Genomic DNA, 18,334 nt, shown 5'->3' with positions numbered 1-18,334 from the left:
TGCTACAGTGTCAAGTATCTGGTCAGGATTAAGTTCTTGGGACTGGGGAAGAGTCCATTGAAAGCCTAGGAACCTAAAACAGAATCCCCAGCACTTACATAAGCACCGAGCATGAAAGGTTGGTGTGGTTGTGTACACCTTGAATCCCAGCACTGGAAGGCAGAAGCAGGCAGATCTCTGTGAGTTCAAGGCTGGTGTGGCCTGGACTACATAGGAAGGTCCAGGCCAGCCAGAGATGCACAGTAAGATCCCCACCCCCACTTAAAGCTGAGCAGAGCTATAAGCATTTGCACCCCTAGCATTGATGCGCAGAGACATAAAGATGCCAGGAGCCTCCCTAAGCTTGAGACCCTATCAAGGCGACAAAGCAGAGAGATGAGAGAAATAGAGGAAGATACCCAGTGTTCTCCTCTGGTCTCATGATGGTACCCATTCACTCATAGACAGGCACACACACACACACACACACACGCACATATACAGAATTCCAATTTACTTATTTAAGAGAAAACTAAGCATATCTATTGCTTTAGTATAAACATTTGGTTTTGTCTTTAATAAGTGGTAAAACTATATACAAATTAAAGGAGTGTCTTAAGATAAATCTCTTTATGATTATAGGTAAATATTTGGCATATGTACTTATTTTATATGCTTGTAGACTTGGTATATGTGAAAGTTTATTGTGCACAGAGGCTTCTGAGTAGAGAACATGTGAGAAGCTGTGGCAGGGAAGATGAGAGGTAGGTGGCTGTGAGCTGGGGGCATGAGGTGGCAGTGCATTTTGGGAAAGGGGCTGGTTGAATCTCAGTCTACTCACAAGCTGACTCCAGGATGGTCTATTTTTTATTATTTATTATATTTTTTTCATTTTTCCTCACAGGCTAGATAACTCCCTCCATAGGAGTACAACTGATTTATGCTTTGTCTTCAGTGACCGAGAAGCATTTTAAACTGTCATTTCATACATTTGGAATTCCTAATGTCATATCTTCTCCTTGAGGAAATATGAAAGACAGCGATGCTGGCAGAATAAGATACAAAATTACCCATAAGTCTGTGAGTCAGAGACTATCACTATTAACACTTACCCATCTTTGCCTGTGTCTCCCACCCCAGAATACATTAAACAGAGAGCGAATAACACAGTGGCCCAGTCCATCACTTCAGCCCCTACAACCAGTGGCTTCTTCCATTCTGTGGGTCAATTTGAAAAGCATCGTCAATTTTTCATTTTTTTGGTTAATTTTGAGACAGGATCTGACTATGCAGCCCAGTGTGGTGGTCTGAAAGAAAATGGCCTCCATAGGCTCAGAGAGAGTAGTACTATTGGGAGGTGTGGCATTGTTGGACACTGGGGGCCAGCTTCTCTGATGCTCAAGTGGGCTCAGTATAGCATTCTCTTTCTGCGGCCTGCTGATCTGGATGTAGAACTCTCAGCTCCTTCTCCAGTACCATGTCTGTCTGGATGCTGCCATGCTTCCTGCCATGATGATAATGGACTGAACCTCTGAAACTGTAGCCAGCCCCAATGGAATATTTTGCTGTATAAGAGTTGCTGTGGTCATGGTGTCTCTTTGTAGATGTAGAAACAGTAACTAAGACACCCAGACTAGATTTTATGTCATTATCCTCCTGCCTCAGCTTCCCGAGAATTACAGCTTGCTGTTATTACGGGTGTGCATCCCCACAGTCAGGCACACTTCTTTTTAATCCAAATACTTCCTGTTGCTGGATGTGTGCATGTGTATATGTGTATTCAGGTGAACATGCATATATATGTGTGTGTGTGTGTGTAATGCGTGTGTATTCAGGTAGATGTACATATGTGTGGAATGTGTGTGCATGTGTGTATTCAGGTGTATGTACATACGTGTGGAATGTGTGTGCATGTGTGTGTGTGTATGTGAGGTGTGTGTGTGTGTATGTGAGGTGTGTGTGTGTATGTGTATGTGAGGTGTGTGTGTGTGTGTGTGTGTGTGTGTGAGAGAGAGAGAGAGAGAGAGAGAGAGAGAGAGAAAGATTTGGGTGTGTGTTCATATGGATGTGTGTGGAGGCCAGGGGTCAACCCTGATGTTGCTCCTTAGGAGCCATCTATCTTATTCTTTCTTTTCTTTTCTTCTTTTCTTTTTTTATTGAATATAATCTTCATTACATTTCAAATGGTAAAACCTTTCCCAGTTTCCCCCCCTCCCTGAAAAATCCCAACCCCTCCTCTTATTATAACCCATCCCCATCTATCTTATTCTTGAGACAAAGTCTCTCTCAGTAAACTGTGGCTCCCCATTAAACTAGTCTGTCTCCATTCTCTCCTTTGCCAGTCCTGGGATTAGAAGCTTGTGCCACCATAACATCTTTTTTTTTTTTTTTAAACTTGGATTCTAGGATTAAACTCGGGTCTTCAGGCTTGAGTGACTTCACTGACCAATCCATCTACCTCCTCAGTCTTATGGTTCAGTTTTCAAAACTTTTTGTGACTTTGTTGTTTTTGTTTCGAGCAAGGTCTGGATGACCTAGAACTATGTGGACCAGGCTGGCCTCAAACTCACAGAAATCCTTCTGCTTCTGCCTCCTGAACCTGGGATTGAAGGCATGCACCACCACATACAGTCCCCATTGTGACATCTTCATACACACAGATATAATGGATTTTAATCGTAATTCCCCCTACTACAGTCTATAATTTTGTTCTTGTAATTCTGAAGGTTTGTCTTAGGCTTACCTTGTTAGCAGCTAAACCCTCTTCAGATGTTAAACCTTTATCCAAAACATCGGCTTGGACAGGCAATTCTGTGCCTTCTTGGGGGATATCCAGTATAGAAGAGAAACATTCCTAGGGCAGAGACACCTACTGTGGAAACAGCAGTTGCTGTAACGTACTCACCATGGTTGTCTCAGCAATGGAACCAAAGCTGTTGATGAAGATGTTGCAACTCACGTTCACAGGAGGACCTGCCAATGAGAGTTTCCAATGTATCTCAGGCTGTAGAAAAACTAACTTCAAGGATAGACCTCCCCAGAGGGCCAAGGAGCTCCCTGCTTGTTAAATACCCCACCCTTAAGTGCCTGCGGTCCCTAGCTTGCACTTAGCATCTCTGCCAGACTAGACTCCCCAGCTTCCAGGTAAGGGGCAGGTATACCTCACAGGAGGCTGAGCCAAGCTGTACCTTCATTAACACGGGGTGATTCATCATCCTGCCATCTGGCTGAAATCCCTTCCCCAAGCCCCACCAGTGCCTTCTAATTTATGTCTGAGATATATTTATGGCTACAACATTTGGAGGCCATCTCAGGAATTGCAAGGAACAGCAAGTTTTTTGTCTTGAACTTATGAACTGAGAATGAAGGGGTGATGATGGAAATCACCAGGTGAGGGATCTAGGGGGGAGCCTGATGGACAGTCTGCAAGCCTTTGTTAAATACTTTGTAGACAAGTGGTTTTTTTTTTCTTTTTATTTTCAGTTCTGATATGTCCAGGAAAAATACCACTGCCTTGGTACTTCTTCTAAGAGGTACCTGCCTGGCTGAAGCTGGGACCCTTCATTTCACACTCTGAATGGCAGCAGTTACCATGGCAGCTGCTTCAATGAGACCTTGCCTGGTGTGATCTCACCATATCCTCCCACAGCTCTGTGAGAAGGCTGGTTGTCTCTCCAGTTGTGCAGAGTAGGAAATTGAGGGCCAGAGATGCCAAAATTATTAATCTATGGCCTCATTGCTAGAGAATGGTGGGGCCAGGATTCTGGTTCTGACCTGTCTGACTCTTAATGGCTATACTGTTGGAAACAGGCTGAGAGGGAGGAGGAAGCAGGATTATACAGTCAGGGCCAGAATCCAGAAACATTGTGTGTTCACATGTGTGTTCATGAACGTGTGCGTGTGTGCATGTGTGTGTGTACACATTCACATATGCTTCATTGTTTTTTTTTTTTTCTGAGACAGGGTTTCTCTGTGTAGCTCTGGCTGTTCTGGAACTCACTCTGTAGACCAGGCTAGCCTCGAACTCAGAAATCTACCTGCCTCTGCCTCCCAAGTGCTGTGATTACAGGCATGCGCCACCACTGCGCAGCTGCTTCATTGTTATTGCCTAGGTATCAATCACTTTCTGAGACAGGGTCCATCATTGAATCAGTTACTTTTCTGTTGCTTTGATAAAACACCATGATCGAAAGCAACTTTTGTATGAAAGAGTTTATTTAGGCTTATGACTCCAGATGGATAAGAGTCCATCATTGTAGACGGACATGGCATCAAAGGGTACATATGGCTATAGGAGCAGGAAGTCAAGGGATCACATCTTTAACCTCAAGCATGAAGCAGAGAGAGAGAGAGAGAGAGAGAGAGAGAGAGAGAGAGAGAGAGCATGCATGCGAGAGAGAGAGAGAGAGAGAGAGAGAGAGACAGACAGACAGACAGATAGACAGACAAAGACACACAGCGAGAACTAGAAGTAGGGACAGGCTATACACTCCCCAATACATGCTTCCTTCAGCCAGGCTGGACCTCTACAAATCCCAAAAGTAACAGCAAGTATGTCAAAGTCCACAGGGATGGGTGGGGGTGGGAGGGTGGCATTTCTACTCAAGCTACTACAGTAGGCTTGACTGGCTGGCCAGAAAGCTCCGAGGATCATCTGTCTCCGCGTCCTAGCACTAGAATTATATGAATGGTTTTTCCTGGGTGCTGGGGATTGAACTCAGGTCCTATGTTTGCAAGGCAAGTACTTTACAAACTGAGTTATCTGCCCAGGTTTCCCTACCCCTTTTAATGAAACGCCTCATATCCTGTAGCCCAGACTGATATGGAATGCACTATAGTGGTTCTCTGATTAGCTTTCTGATGGCTGGGATTTCCAGGAGTATGCCATCATGCCTGGCAGAATCTAGAAAATTAAACATGAGGTTTCCATATAAGCAAGCGTGACACAGCTGGAGAGGAGGGCAGAACCATGAGCAAGAAGGGCCAAAGGAGCAGAATTCAGCTGAGAAAAAGTCTAAAGACTAAGACGGGAAGACCTCGAAGAGGAGCTGACCTTGATCTGACCTTGAAGTCTTGCTTAGGACTTGGGTGAGATCATAGACCTTCATTTGAAGGATTTTAATCTGCTATTGCCTTCAGGGTCCATCTCCTGTTGATGCTAGGAGTTGCTAAGACAGAAGAGCATGGTTGTCCCCACTTCTCAAGGGAGCACAGTTTGTTTTAGCCACTCATCTGGGCTTAGAAGGCAGTACAGCCAGGACTGGAACCAATGTTTTCTGATTGTGGAAAGAAGAGAGTGGATAACTTCATGGGCTCTGGTGACCTAATCCTTCATGTTCATCTTCAGAAAGTAGTCCACAGGTTGCATATAAGCTTAGCTAAAATTTCCTTTCTCTTAGAAGGCTTGATGCATAGGAGAAAGCCAGGTTTCCCCTTAAGGCAGTGAGTGTCAGCCTCTGGGGCACATGTTCCACTTCAGTCTTAACTGCTGATGGGACTCAGGGTAGCCTCTTCTATTTTCTGAAATCTGATTCCCCCCAGCAGTTTGTAGGGAAGACTAGACATTATATCCTCCTACTCTTCCTCCTCTTCCTCTTTCTCATTTTTTTTTTTTTTTGGAAGCAAATTTATTCAAGACTGGTCTAGAGGACTATTAAGGAAATCTCAAACATCCACTTTCAAGGGCTCAGGGAAGGCCGGGGGCTTTTATGGACACACGAGTTACAGTAGGACAGTGGGTGGGAAATCCCAGGGAAGGGGGAGGGATGTATCATTAGGAGGGCCTTGTTCCTCTCCTCCAACTTTTCCCCCTTCTCCTTTTCTTTGTTACCTACCACTGAGGATCAAACTCAAGACTTAGCTCATGCTATGCAAGAACTCTACCACTAAGCTGCCCCTTCCCTCCTTCTTGAAAGTGAGTCTGCCTCTGGCCTTTTGGGACATCTGCATTTCCTTCTCAAAAGAATCAATTCATAAGAAGAGGAAAAGGGAGGGGGCGGGTCTTCCAGAGAATGTCAGGAGCGAAGGATGGGCACTTAGAGGGCAAGGGAAGGGAAGGGTGGTAAACAGATGGTCAGAGGACAGCCTGAGCGGAGTCAGAAACTGGCGAGCGAAGCCAGGCGGCCTGTCTCAGCTCTAACGGTTTGCCGTCCTCTCAGGAAAGCTAGCTTATAGCTTAGTTATGGGCTAGTGAAGCTGGGTCCTCGCTTTCCTGACTTGCAAATGGCTGAAGTCATCTGAAAAATTTCCATCTCAGAGCACATGAGGTGTGCTGGCTCATGCTTGTAATCTTAATACCCAAGAAGTGGACACAGGGAGGCCAGAAGTCTGAGGGCAGCATGGGCTCCAGGATGAGACCCCTGTCTCACAAGACAAAACAAAGCAAAACAGAACAAAACAAAACAACAATGAAAACAACAACCAAAAAATCCAACTAAAACAAAACTGAACAGAACAAAAATTGCAGAACCTCTTGGTTCAGCCCTTAGCAGTGACTCTTAGCACAAAGTCTATTGTTTAACCAGCCGCCTGGGTGATCCAAATTCATGGCTAGAGGTGGAGGTTGCTGGGAAGGATCACAGGCTGGAGTTATCACAGAGAAAGGAGCTTCAGGTGAGGAAATGCCTCCATGAGATCCAGCTGTAAGGCATTTTCTCAATTAGCATCAGTGGGGGAGGGTCCAGCCCCTTGTGGGTGCTGCCCTTCCTGGGCTGGTAGTCTTGGGTTCTATAAGAAAGCAAGCTGAGCAAGACAGGGGAAGCAAGCCAGTAAGAAACATCCCTCCTTGGCCTTTGCATTAGCTCCTGCTTCCTGATCTGCTTGAGTTCCAGTCCTGACTTTCTTTGGTGATGAACAGCAATGTGGAAATGTTAATCTCAATAAACCCTTTCCTTCCCAACTTGCTTCTTGGTCATGATGTTTGTGCAGGAATAGAAACCCTGACTAAGACAGTGAGAACAAATGCTTTGTTAGGGTCACCTAAACAGAGGCTTATTTCCCTCATTCATTCAGCCCCAGAACCACAGTTTTCTTTTTATTTTGCGTTCTATCATTCAGATGCCCCAAAGAGTTACTGCTCATGCCTTGAGGTGATGTGCACAGGGCTTCGTGCAGCCGACATTGTGACTCCCATAGAAATGAGACGCTGATGAATGAGGTGAGGGGGGTCCAGACAAAAAGATCCCATGGGGAGGTTTGGTTCATGGATATAAATCCAAAATTAAATTATCTTGAGAAAATTACAACCCAGTTGCCGTTGGCCGCCGGATAATGTATATATTTCATTAAATATTAAAGTTTAATTTTGCTTTTGTGTATGTTTGCATTGGGCTATGCCACTGATCCTGGAAGCCACTGCAACACACAAAGCCTTGGCCAAGGCAAAACCTCAGAGCTGGGAGGGGCTGGTCCTTCTCCTTACATCTGCCTTTGGATGCTGAGACAGAGGCTCTGTCCCAGGAAGAGATCTCTCAGGGTACTACAGGCTTATCACTGTGTACTTCTATATTAGAGTGTGAACTGTGTGTTCTGTGGACCAAGGTGCTTGTAGTTGTTGCTGCCTCAGACTTCAGGATGGCCAGAAGCACGTTGCTCCTGTTGTACAGGCAAGCTATTGATAGAACCTCAACATTTATTGAGGTTCCAAACTCTGTGTGTGTGTGTGTGTGTGTGTAGGGACGTTTTGGAGTCTGAGCCCCATCGTCATTTTAGGAATGCTGGGTTTTGGGGAGTCTTATTTGAGTCTGAAGAGGGAAAAGGAGAGGAGGCTGGGTATGGTAGAGTTACCTTTCTGCTTTAAGCTTAAGGGAGGGGAGCAAAGTCCTTTTCCTAGTTTCTGTGTGGGAGCCAAACCTGAGATGCTCCTTGCTTCTAGCCAGGGATAGGTGAAGATGGAACCAGTGTGGAGTAGGAAGACTGAGGGATTATCTAGTCCTATAGATTTGTGGCTCAAGTGTTCTGAATAAGATTTTCAGAGGGGCATAGAAGTACATGCTGTAATCTCAGCACTCAGGAGGCTGAGGCAGAAGGGTCTTGAGTTCAAGGTTAGCCTGGAGTGTAAAAGCTTACCGAGGGCCTTCTGTGTGTGGAGTGTGGTGGCATATAGAAAGAATAGCCCTCAGACCTTGATGGTAATTCTTTGGAGCATCTATATAGTATAAGACTAATAAAAAGAAAACCCCGGATGCCTTAGGCTAAATGAAGGAGGGAAGTAAGCCTCTGTTTAGGTGACCCTACGTTTGGCAAAATGAATCCCAGAGAAACCAGTGATAGGATGGAGTTCTGAGAGAGTCCACCAGAGGGCGTGGTGGACTGAATTCCTGAAAGCTTCCAGATGAGGGCTATTGGTGCAGCCTTATGGGTAAAGTCCATAAATACCCTCCTATGGCAGAATGGATTTGGCTTAACCAGTGATGGTCACAAGAGACATTATTTAGTGTCTGTTTCAGAGATTTCACATAAAACTTCAGGCTTAAGTTCTGTCTTGGAGGATCTGAATAACCGCAGAGTTTTCATTCCTTTCTGGCAGCTGTGGGCAGGAACAAAGGAGGAGCGGACCTTGCAAGGTTATCTATCTGTCTGTCCATCTGTCTGCCTGCCTGCCTGTCTATCAATCATCTATCAATTATCTATCATCTCTCTCTTTCTCTATCTATCTATCTATCTATCTATCTATCTATCTATCTATCTAACTATCATTTATCTACCTATCTGGAGTAAGGGAAGAAAGAAGGTGGGGGGAGTGTCTCTGACTATTTCTCAAAACCTTATCCTTTGAGATAGGGTGTCTCACAGAACCCAGACCTCAACCACTGGGTACTGGCTGGCCAGAGATCTCTTTCTCTACCTTTCCGGTGTTAGTATTACAGATGTGTGGCTCTGTCTGACTTTTGCAGACATCTGAACTGCAGGTACATTTAACTCACTGAACCATTTCCTTAGCCCCCAAGTCTTCTATGTTTTCTTATCTTTACCCCATTCCACCCTCGCAGCAGCTTATCCGCCTGGCTCTCTTCTAGGTGTTTGAGATTCTAGCTTGGGGAAGTGCTCCAGTCAACTGTATTAAAAGGGTCCTGTCCTTGGGAGAACCAAGGCATGCTGGCTAATCTTATGTCAACTTGACACAAGCTAGAGACATTTGGTAACCTCAACTGAGAAAATGCCCCATCAGATGGGCCTGTGGTGCATTTTTCTAATTGGTCCTTGATGTAGGAGGGCTTGGCCCACTGTGGGTGATGCCACCCTTTGGAAGGTAGTCTTGGGTATATAAGAAAGCATCCTGAGCAAGCCAGTAAGCAGTAACACCCCATGGCCTCTGTATTAGTTTCTGCCTCCAGGTTCCTTCCTGGAGTTCCTGCCCAATTTCCCTCAGTGATGGACTGCGATGTGGAAGCCTGAACCAAACCAAATCTCTTTTTCCCCAAGTGCATTTTGGTTATGGTGTTTATCACAGCAGCAGAAACCCAAGAAACAAGGCACTGATAATGATGATGGAATGGCATTTGGAGGCTGTCTTAGTCAGGGTTTCTATTCCTGTACAAACATCATAACCAAGAAGCAAGTTGGGGAGGAAAGGGTTTATTCACCTTACACTTTCACATCGCATAGGCCATGGAGGGATGTTACTTACTGGCTCGCTTCCCCTGTCTTTCTCAGCTTGCTTTCTTACAGAACCCAGGATTACCAGGTCAGGGATAGAACCACCCACAACGGGCCCTCCCACCCTTGATCACTAATTGAGAAAATGCCTTACAGATGAATCTCATGAAGGCATTTTCTCAAGGGAGGCTCCTTTCTTTGTAATAACCCCAGCTTGTGTCAAGTTGACACGCAAAACCAGCCAGTACAGAGGCCAGTGAAGGAGCCAGTGGGGAAAGAAGTCTGGAAGATGGGTCTGAGTACAACCCCCAAGCCCCCAGATGTCTTTCTGTCTGCAGAGACTTGTGGACAGGGCAGTCAGCGAAGGGAGTGTGGGGAATGGAATGGTGGGGGCTGGGTTAAGGGAACATGAACAGATATTAGATAACTGTTCCCAGCTGTCATACCCATCTTTGCTGTTGGACTTGAGCCACAGGGGTGACAAGGAGAAACACTGGGGCCAAGAATTGAGCATATGGCTGTTGGTTCCTGGAGTAAGATGTTTACAGGGTGCTGTATGGAAGATCTGGGTGCACAGGGTTCCAATCCATGCCTTGCCTATGGGCTGTGAGTCACTTAAGACACAGTCTTCAAAGTTATCAGAGAACACAGAGCCCTCATCTCCTCTTGTTCTGGTACTAATGTCCCAATTGGATCATGAATGCAGCCAAGTTGGTCCAGCTGCCTGAACCAGCCTGTGCAATTTGGCAGCAATGGACCCTGAACATGTTTTGTTTGAATTTATATGACTCCGGAATTAGGAATTTCTTGCAGGGTTCAGTTTTGGGTTTTCTTGGACTGTTGGCTCATACAACCACATGGAGCCCACAGGGTGTCTGTAGGGTTGTTGGTCCACAGATTGGGGATAAGGGGAATGATCTCTATTCACGTAAGCTAGTGGGTCTTCTTATCCATTGTCTCTGTGTTGTGATATCTGACTGGGAAGACATCCTGAACGTGGGCAGCCTCATACTGTGGGCTTCCATCCTAGACTGTACAAAGAGGGGAAAGGGAGATGAACCTCAGACAATCTCTGCTTCCTCATTCAGCCCTGTTGCTAGGTCTTCGACAGCAGATGGGCTGTATCCCCTCTGACTGTGAGCCAAAAGAACCCTTGAAGAAAGGAGAAGTCAGTGCTCTTATTAGCTTCAGTAGTTATGAGAAATGACGAGTCTCATTTATGAGGGGAACTTGCAGAATTATTTGTTAGTGCATGGGACTAACCAAAAAGGAGGCCCTTACAGAACAAACAGAAGTGGTGGCTCCTTGGGTCAAGGCTAAGGTGGTCCTGTCCTCACCGGCACCTCCTCTTGATTCCTAGTGGCATCCTAAAACCCCAAGAATCATACCTTATGACTGCATGTGCAGCCAAGCCAACATTGTAGAAATGTGAAAACTGAGGCCCAGACAAAGGGAGGGACTTGTCCCAGTTCTCAAAAGAAACTTATGTTTGAGCCAAAACTTGCCCCCACTCCTGTGTTACAGTCTATGATACTAGATATAGTAACATAGACCTTAATTCACTTACTGACTCCTGGGAACCAGAAGTACTATTGAGTTGAATTCTCTGAGGCTCTGGACTTGTTGGGGAAAGATATTGCATTGACTAGTAATGTCTGCCTTGGGTGGAGAAGGAAGTGTGGTGTTCACAGCATTTTGTATCATGGGAGAGTGTTTCCTATGAATCTGAAAGGAATGTTTTCCTACCTTTAAAGTTAGGTCTGATCCTGGCATCATACCCAGAAGTCCTCCCCATGAGCTTATCCAGGAAGTCCGAGGGTGACATAGGCTTGGGTGCAGAGCGGGCAGCTTCAGCCTCTTTGGAAGCAACAAGGCTATGAAGAGAAAGAGAAGCACAAGGTTGATGGTGGCTCGTCTCCATGCCCTGATCAGACCACAGCCTTGTTCAGCTGCGTAAGACATGGACTACTCTGAACTTCCATGGAGGAAGGCGTGGGCCACATTGTTTATCCAGCCCCAGTGGAAGCCAGCCAGTGTCTGACTGAGACTGAGAAGTCTCCAACTCCTCACAGTGTCTGCTATCCGGAGTCATCACAGTGGTTGCTGGGCTCCTTGGGAGAGGAGGCTGAGAGGTTGGGTCTAGGTCTTCCTGAGGAGAACACTGGAGGAGCCAGCTGACTGACTCAGTGGTGCTTTGGGCACCTCCCTTCTCACAGGTGTGTGGGCTATTAAAGGATCTCAGAGATAACAGCCATTTCCTTTAAAGTTCTCTTCTGAATCAGATATTGTAAAGATAAGTAAATAGATACATAAAAGTTGCCAAAGTAAAATTCATTTGGAAATAGAAATTCATTGCCCCCCTATCTTTAGCCAGGCCTACACACTTATGCACATGTGTGTCTATATTACAAAACAAGTATTGTAGAGGGCTGGAGAGATGGCTCAGAGGTTTAGGGCACTAGCTGCTCTTCCAGAGGTTCTGAGTTCAATTCCTGACAACCACATAGTGGCTCATAACCATCTGTAATGAGATCTGATGCCCTCTTCTACTGCATAAGCATACATACAGGCAGAATGCTATATACATATTAGATAAATAGACCTTTAAAAAGTCTACCATCAGAAACTGGAGCCGGCGCACATCTGTGACTGCAGCACTCCAGAGGCCGAGGCAAAGGGGTTGCCATGAGTTCGAAGCTATCCCATACCACACAGCAAATATCCTCCCTCCCCCATAAAAACAAAGAAAAAAACCTGAGATGACTTTTTTGAGAAGTCCACATCCACATTCCTGGGTATGTTATTCTTTCTGAGTACTTTTTTAACCCCATGCTTAAAGTATATAACAAGGTGTCTTTAATAAACATTTGCCGCTTAAAAAAAGTGTGTGTGTGTGTGTGTGTATGTGTGTATATGTGTGTGTGTGTGTGTGTGTGTGTGTGAATGGACAGAGATGAGGCTGAGTAGGGGAAGGTTCTAACCCAGGCTCCAGAGTTAATCAGTGCCAGGTAGGTACCTGGTACCCCTTAGTACCAGGAGTTGGGAGATTGGAAACCAAGTGTCCCAAGGTATTTATGTCAGTCCTCTCTTCCCCAATGAGGAAGGTTATTAATGTTTAAGCCAGATCCACAGGGTGCCCAGATTTCAATAGAGTCACAGTTGGAAGCACAAGCAAGGGTGGAGGAGCGATCACTTGGATTGCTTTGGGTCCCTAAGAGGTGTGATTTCTACATCGTCACTGAGCAGATGGAAGGATCCACATGCTCCTCTTGGATAGACTTGTAGGAGGAAACACAGAGGTAGAGTGTGAGTGTGTGTGTGCAAGTGTGTGTGTTAGAGTGCACGTGTTATAGTCATGTGTATGTGACAGTCCTGTGTGTGTGCATGTGTGCCTGCAAGTGTGTGTGTGTTAGAGGATATGTGTGTATATGTGTGATAGTTGGTGTGTGATTGTATGTATACTTGTGCATACATGTGAGTATATGTGTGTATTAGTGTGATGTGTGTACACACACACACACAGACACACACACACACACACACACACAGGCACACACACACACACATGCATGGTGATCAGGTGACAACAGGAAGGATTACTTTTTCTTGTCCACCATGTCGGTCCTGAGGTTAGAACTCTGGCTGTCAGACTTGGTGGCAAGTACCTTTACTCACTGTGCAATCTTGCCAGTACCAACTGTTTATTTTTGAAGCTTGTTATATCTGGTTATATCCAAGAGCAGGGATCACATGTTTTTCTTTATTTATTCCTTGTTTGTTCTCTAATCCCCCAGGTGTCTACCCTGATATCTCAAACTTAATTGGTGCTCAGTGATTTCATGGTGACTGAATGATGATCAAGACACCTATTAATTAATCAAATATTCCTGGTAAGAGGAAGTATTCATAAATATTGGTACATGGGTTAACAATTTAAAAATAATTAGACTATTATACACAGTGTGAAAACACAGGCATAGCCTGGTGTTTCTTAGGAGATTTTCAAGGTATGCTGGGATTTTCCCAAGTATCCTTGCTTAGGCTCTGGGCATGGACTCTTCGTGTCTCTAAGGACTGTGGTGAACAGATGAGGGACAGACATACTTTTGTTATTGTTTGTGTGTGGGTTAGGGATGCAACTGGAGTCCCGGGGTGGGATGTGCTTCTGCGTGTGCTGATGAGAGTGTCATGTATGCCAGGGGAGGCTTTGTAACAGCTGTGTGCAGACATTAGACTGAGGGTGTGGAACAGATAATGTCACAGAGCTTGGGGTGTAAAAACATGGGGTTACCTGTATCTGTGATAGGTTGGGCCACTTGTAGTCATGTGGGGAGCAGTGTGCACTGGGACTGATGAATCTCGACAATGGTTGATGCACTTGCGTTTTGTTTTTCTGTGCACTGTAACATATAATGTAGTAATGGCTCCCGTCTGTTCTGCTTTTGTCGTGCCAGTATCGAGGTTAGCAAGTAATAAGAGGGAACGCCACGGAGGAACACGGCCTAGTGGCTGGCTCTCCACAGCTTGCTTTCTTATCCCCTCCAGGACCACCTGCCCATCATGGCCTGGACCCTCTCACAGCAATCATTTATTGAGACAATGTCTCATCAGGCTTGCCTGCAGACCAATCTGAGGGAGGCAATGCCTCATTTGAGATTCTCTCTTATTGGTTGATTCTAAGTTGTGTCAAGGATAGGGACTATACCAGCTGATACAACAGCAACTAAATGTAAAGCGGGGATCTATGTGTAGCGGTGCCTATGCTGCTTCCAGTGCCCACAGCCTGAGGATGTCCTCACCAACAGGGGAAGATGCTGTGGGTATGGTAGAAGCATTACAGATGCATACAGACTTAGTGAAGACCGTCTCTAAGATGGCAAGGGAGAGGTGATTCAATCAGGGTTCAAATTGGGTGTGGTGGCACACCCTTACCATCTCAGGGCTTGAGAGGGTGAGGCAGGGGGATGTTAGGAGTCCAACACAACATAGTGAGATTAAAAAAACAGATAAAAACTAGAGCAGGATCCAACATCCTTTACTGGCCTCTGTGGACAAACAGAACACACACACACACACACACACACACACACACACACACACACACATATACATAAAATAAATCTTAAAAAAGTAAATCTCCCCTCTAAACAAGATGCAAACAAGCAAACAAACCAGCAAGTCCTACATTCAGTACTATTGTGTGAGTTCAACAACAATCTCCAGCGTTTCCTAATATTTTCCCCAGAGACAAAGGCCCCATCTTGATGCCAACATGGCCATTTCCCTGTGCCTGATAATCTGCATCCATTTCTGCCTCTGTTTGGACAGTGCAATTTGCACAGGATTATTTTAAGCCTCTCCCCTATGCTCAGTGGATCTGTGCTCTGGGCATCTGTGGACAGTAAACAGTAAACATTTGGAGTCTCGGCCTCTGGGGACTTTAAGTACTTACTTAGAGTCTGTGACCTACTGGATACAGGAGCTGAATGAGTCTGAAAATGAGGCACCTGGCCACATACAAGTACTAAGATTTATTTATTAAAGACTGTGTGTGTGTGTGTGTGTGTGTGTGTGCAAATGCCCATGGAATCCAGAAGAGGGTGTTGGATCCCTGAGAGCTGGGCTTATAGGCATTTGTGAGCTGTCTGACATGGGTGCTTGGAACTGATCTAGGGTCCTCTTCGAGCGCAGGAAGAGCTCTTAACTGTTGAGCCATCTCTCCAGTCCCAAGATAAATTTGATGAATACTAATTGACAGAAAGTTTTTGACAGTAGATGCATTTTTTTTTTAACAGAACATGGGGAATCTGTTATCTTCTGCTCAGGAGATGTGTCTCACCAGGGCCTTAAGGAACCTCAGTTGTGACTTTCAACATGGCAGACACTGTGTGTATCTGTTTGGTTCATTTTTGTCAATTTGATACAAACTAGAGTTACCTGAGAAACAGGAATTTCGATTGAGGAATTTCTACCCTCATACTGGTCTATAGGTGTGTTTGTGGGGAGTTTTCTTAATGATTGATATGGGAAGATCCAGCCTATAATGGGCAGTGCTACCCTAGGGTTGTATAAGAAAGCAGAGAAAGCCAGGGAGAGCAAGACAGTAAGCAGTGTTCCTCTACGGCCTCTGCTTCAAGTCTTGCCTTCAGGTTTCTGCTGGAATTCCTACCCTGGCTTCCTTTGCTGACATACTATAATCTGGAAGCCAAATAAGTAATTTGTTTCCTCTTTCTTTTCATGATAGGTGTTTATCACAGCAGCAGAGAAAAAACTAGGACCCCATGGAAAGGCACAGTGTTTAACTACAAGGCAGGACAATGGAAGGACATGGGGGCATGGGACTTTGGTGGATTACTTTTTCTCCTGATTTTCAGGTACCTATGATCTGGAACGAGGCTTAGCATGATTTGAGAGGAGTCTGAAGTCTTGTAAGTTTTCGGTATCATGCAGCTGGTCCTGGGGTGGAGCTGGTCCCATCTCTGGTAATGTACACATACTTTTCTTGGTTTCTTGCCATCCAGTATCAAGATGTCTGCCCAGTGCCAACTCATTTCTCAAGACTTTTTGGGGATCAGGAAGAAAGCCTAGATTGACATCTAGAGTCTCATTCTCCAGGGAATAAGGAATATGAATCTGAATTTTAAATAAGCCAGGCCTAGCTAGGACATGGCAACTTCCAGTACACCATATGTAGCACAGCACTACCAAGAACCACTCCGGATTAGTGGTGGTGGTGGGGTCCTCACAATGCTCCACACACAGGAAGTCTAGAGGTAAGGGCAGGGAAAGTGATAAGGATTTAGGGTAGTGGAGGAGAGAAATCAAGAGGATCCGGGTAACTGAGAGAAGGATTCTGGGAAGTAGAGGAGGAAAGGGAAGCAGGAAGCATGCAAGGAAAAGGAGAGCCCGAGATCAGAAGCATGTGAGGGTGATTAATGGCTGCAATCAAGAGACTAGTTAATGTAGAGGTTGGGCACTTAATTCAGTTGTGGGAGTGGGGGTAGGCAAGAGGGATTGTGGGTAGAACATTTGTGCTCGGTCATCTAGGCTGGTGTGGGTTGCCTTGAAAGATGCTAGAGGAAGAGTATTGGCTGAAAGGAACAGCTTATCTAGTTTAGAGGTGGAAGAAATTGGGAAGCAGAAAGAATTTTAGTGTGTGTGTGTGTGTGTGTGTGTGTACACAGGATGGAGTTGCAAGAATGGAACCCATGGTCTATGTCCTTTTGGTGGGTCTAAAGTTAAGAGCAAAGTGCTTGCTATGGTAATCAAGGGTAAGGACCTCAGTTTGAATCCCCAGAACCCATGAAAATTAGGACATATAGCCAGGCGTGGTGGTGCATACCTTTGGTCCCAGCACTTAGGAAACAGAGGCAGGTGAATCTTAGTTACAAGCCAGCTTAGTCCACCTTCTGGTTTATTAATACATACCTACTATATGCATATATGCATCAGGTGTGTGCCTATGTGGTGTGCAAATAAAAATTTCACTGCCAATCAGAATAATTTCTCATATGAATGTCTCCTTTAGTGCCTGGCACAAAGCAATGACCCATTGTCACCAAATGAAACAGTTTTCTTGCCTTCTGCCCCCCCCCACCTCATCTTTCATTCTTTGTGTCTGTGCAAGTGCATGTGCACATGTGTCCATGTGTATATGGATGGGAGCCTAGCATTGATGTCATCTTTAATTGCTCTGTGTTTGTCCTTTTGAGACAGAGTGAACTTAGGGTGAACTTCTCACTGGTGAACTTCGACCTCACTAAGGAGGCCATGATGACTGGCCAGCAAGCCCCAGAGGTCTTCCTGTCCCCACCTGCCCAGTTCTTCTGGGGATTGAACTTAGGTCCTCAGGTTTGCAATGCAAACACTTTTACCCACTGAATCATCTCCTCAGCTTGTCCCCTGGCTATTGATTGTTCACGGGACAGGATTGGTGAGGCTCTGTAGCTTTTAGGAGAGGAAGTTGCCATCTGGCTTAGATGGTACCATCACATCAGACTCCTGTGGTAGGCTGGAAGAGGAAGGCAATATTTGGTTGATTAGAGACATTGTCTGAGTTTTTAGTCACTTAAGCCTCTGTGAACTTTTAGAAAGACCCGACAGACATCTGCCACTGTCCAAGTTGTGCTTTAGGATGAAGGTATGGCAGATGGTGGGGAGGTGTTCTCTTCTGAGCTTCTGGGAAACAGTGGCTCAGCCAGGCTGGTGTTCTTGGCTTGATGGACTGAACTGATTTCTGTCTCTAGTTTTGGTCCTAGCAGGTTTGCCATAGCAAGGGTATGGCTGGTCACCTCCAGCTTCTCCCGAGTTGCATCATCAGGTCAACATCTGGCTTCCCTAAGCCAGCTGTGTGGTTTGGATTTTATTTGATTGCAGTGAAGGGCTTAAGCAGGAGGGGGAGAGCCTGGCATATTATTACTCTCACGTTGCGATCTGCTAAGCAGTCCCAGGGAGCAGACTGCCACAGCCACATGCTCTAAGTTCACTCTCCTTGGGGTCTTAGGGAACAGGATGACTTTGCCTCATCCTGCTTTCTGTGACTGCATGAGGGAATGAAGCACACAGTGTGATTCTTCTCTGCTATTGAGATAAAAGTCTGTGTTCAGGGAGCTGCAAAGAATCTCAGATTTCTTCCACTTCTGTGCCCGTCTCTTCTCATTCTCCAGAGATTGTTATGTTCCTTGTTGTCAACTCCAGGCTGATACTTTCAATAGCCTTCCCCAGCTTGGTATGCACCAACTCTCTTTTAAACGTCCCC

General features: G+C 45.5%; 1 protein-coding gene across 2 annotated transcripts in view; it reads right to left on the bottom strand.

The window, feature by feature from the left end:
• The window catches only part of Glra1 (glycine receptor alpha 1), a 95,110-nt gene that overhangs the window by 49,271 nt on the left and 27,505 nt on the right, over positions 1-18,334 (bottom strand). For both annotated transcript variants that reach the window (XM_052195739.1, XM_052195740.1), the window contains exons 2-3: positions 11,323-11,450; positions 2,885-2,952 (exon numbers count right to left, since the gene is read on the bottom strand). In XM_052195739.1, the coding sequence (XP_052051699.1) occupies positions 2,885-2,952; positions 11,323-11,450 (196 nt within the window). The remainder of the gene's footprint in view (positions 1-2,884; positions 2,953-11,322; positions 11,451-18,334) is intronic.

This window comes from Apodemus sylvaticus, chromosome 10, assembly GCF_947179515.1.
Source record: "Apodemus sylvaticus chromosome 10, mApoSyl1.1, whole genome shotgun sequence".
Taxonomy (NCBI): domain Eukaryota; kingdom Metazoa; phylum Chordata; class Mammalia; order Rodentia; family Muridae; genus Apodemus; species Apodemus sylvaticus.
This window is presented reverse-complemented; position numbering and strand designations above follow the sequence as displayed.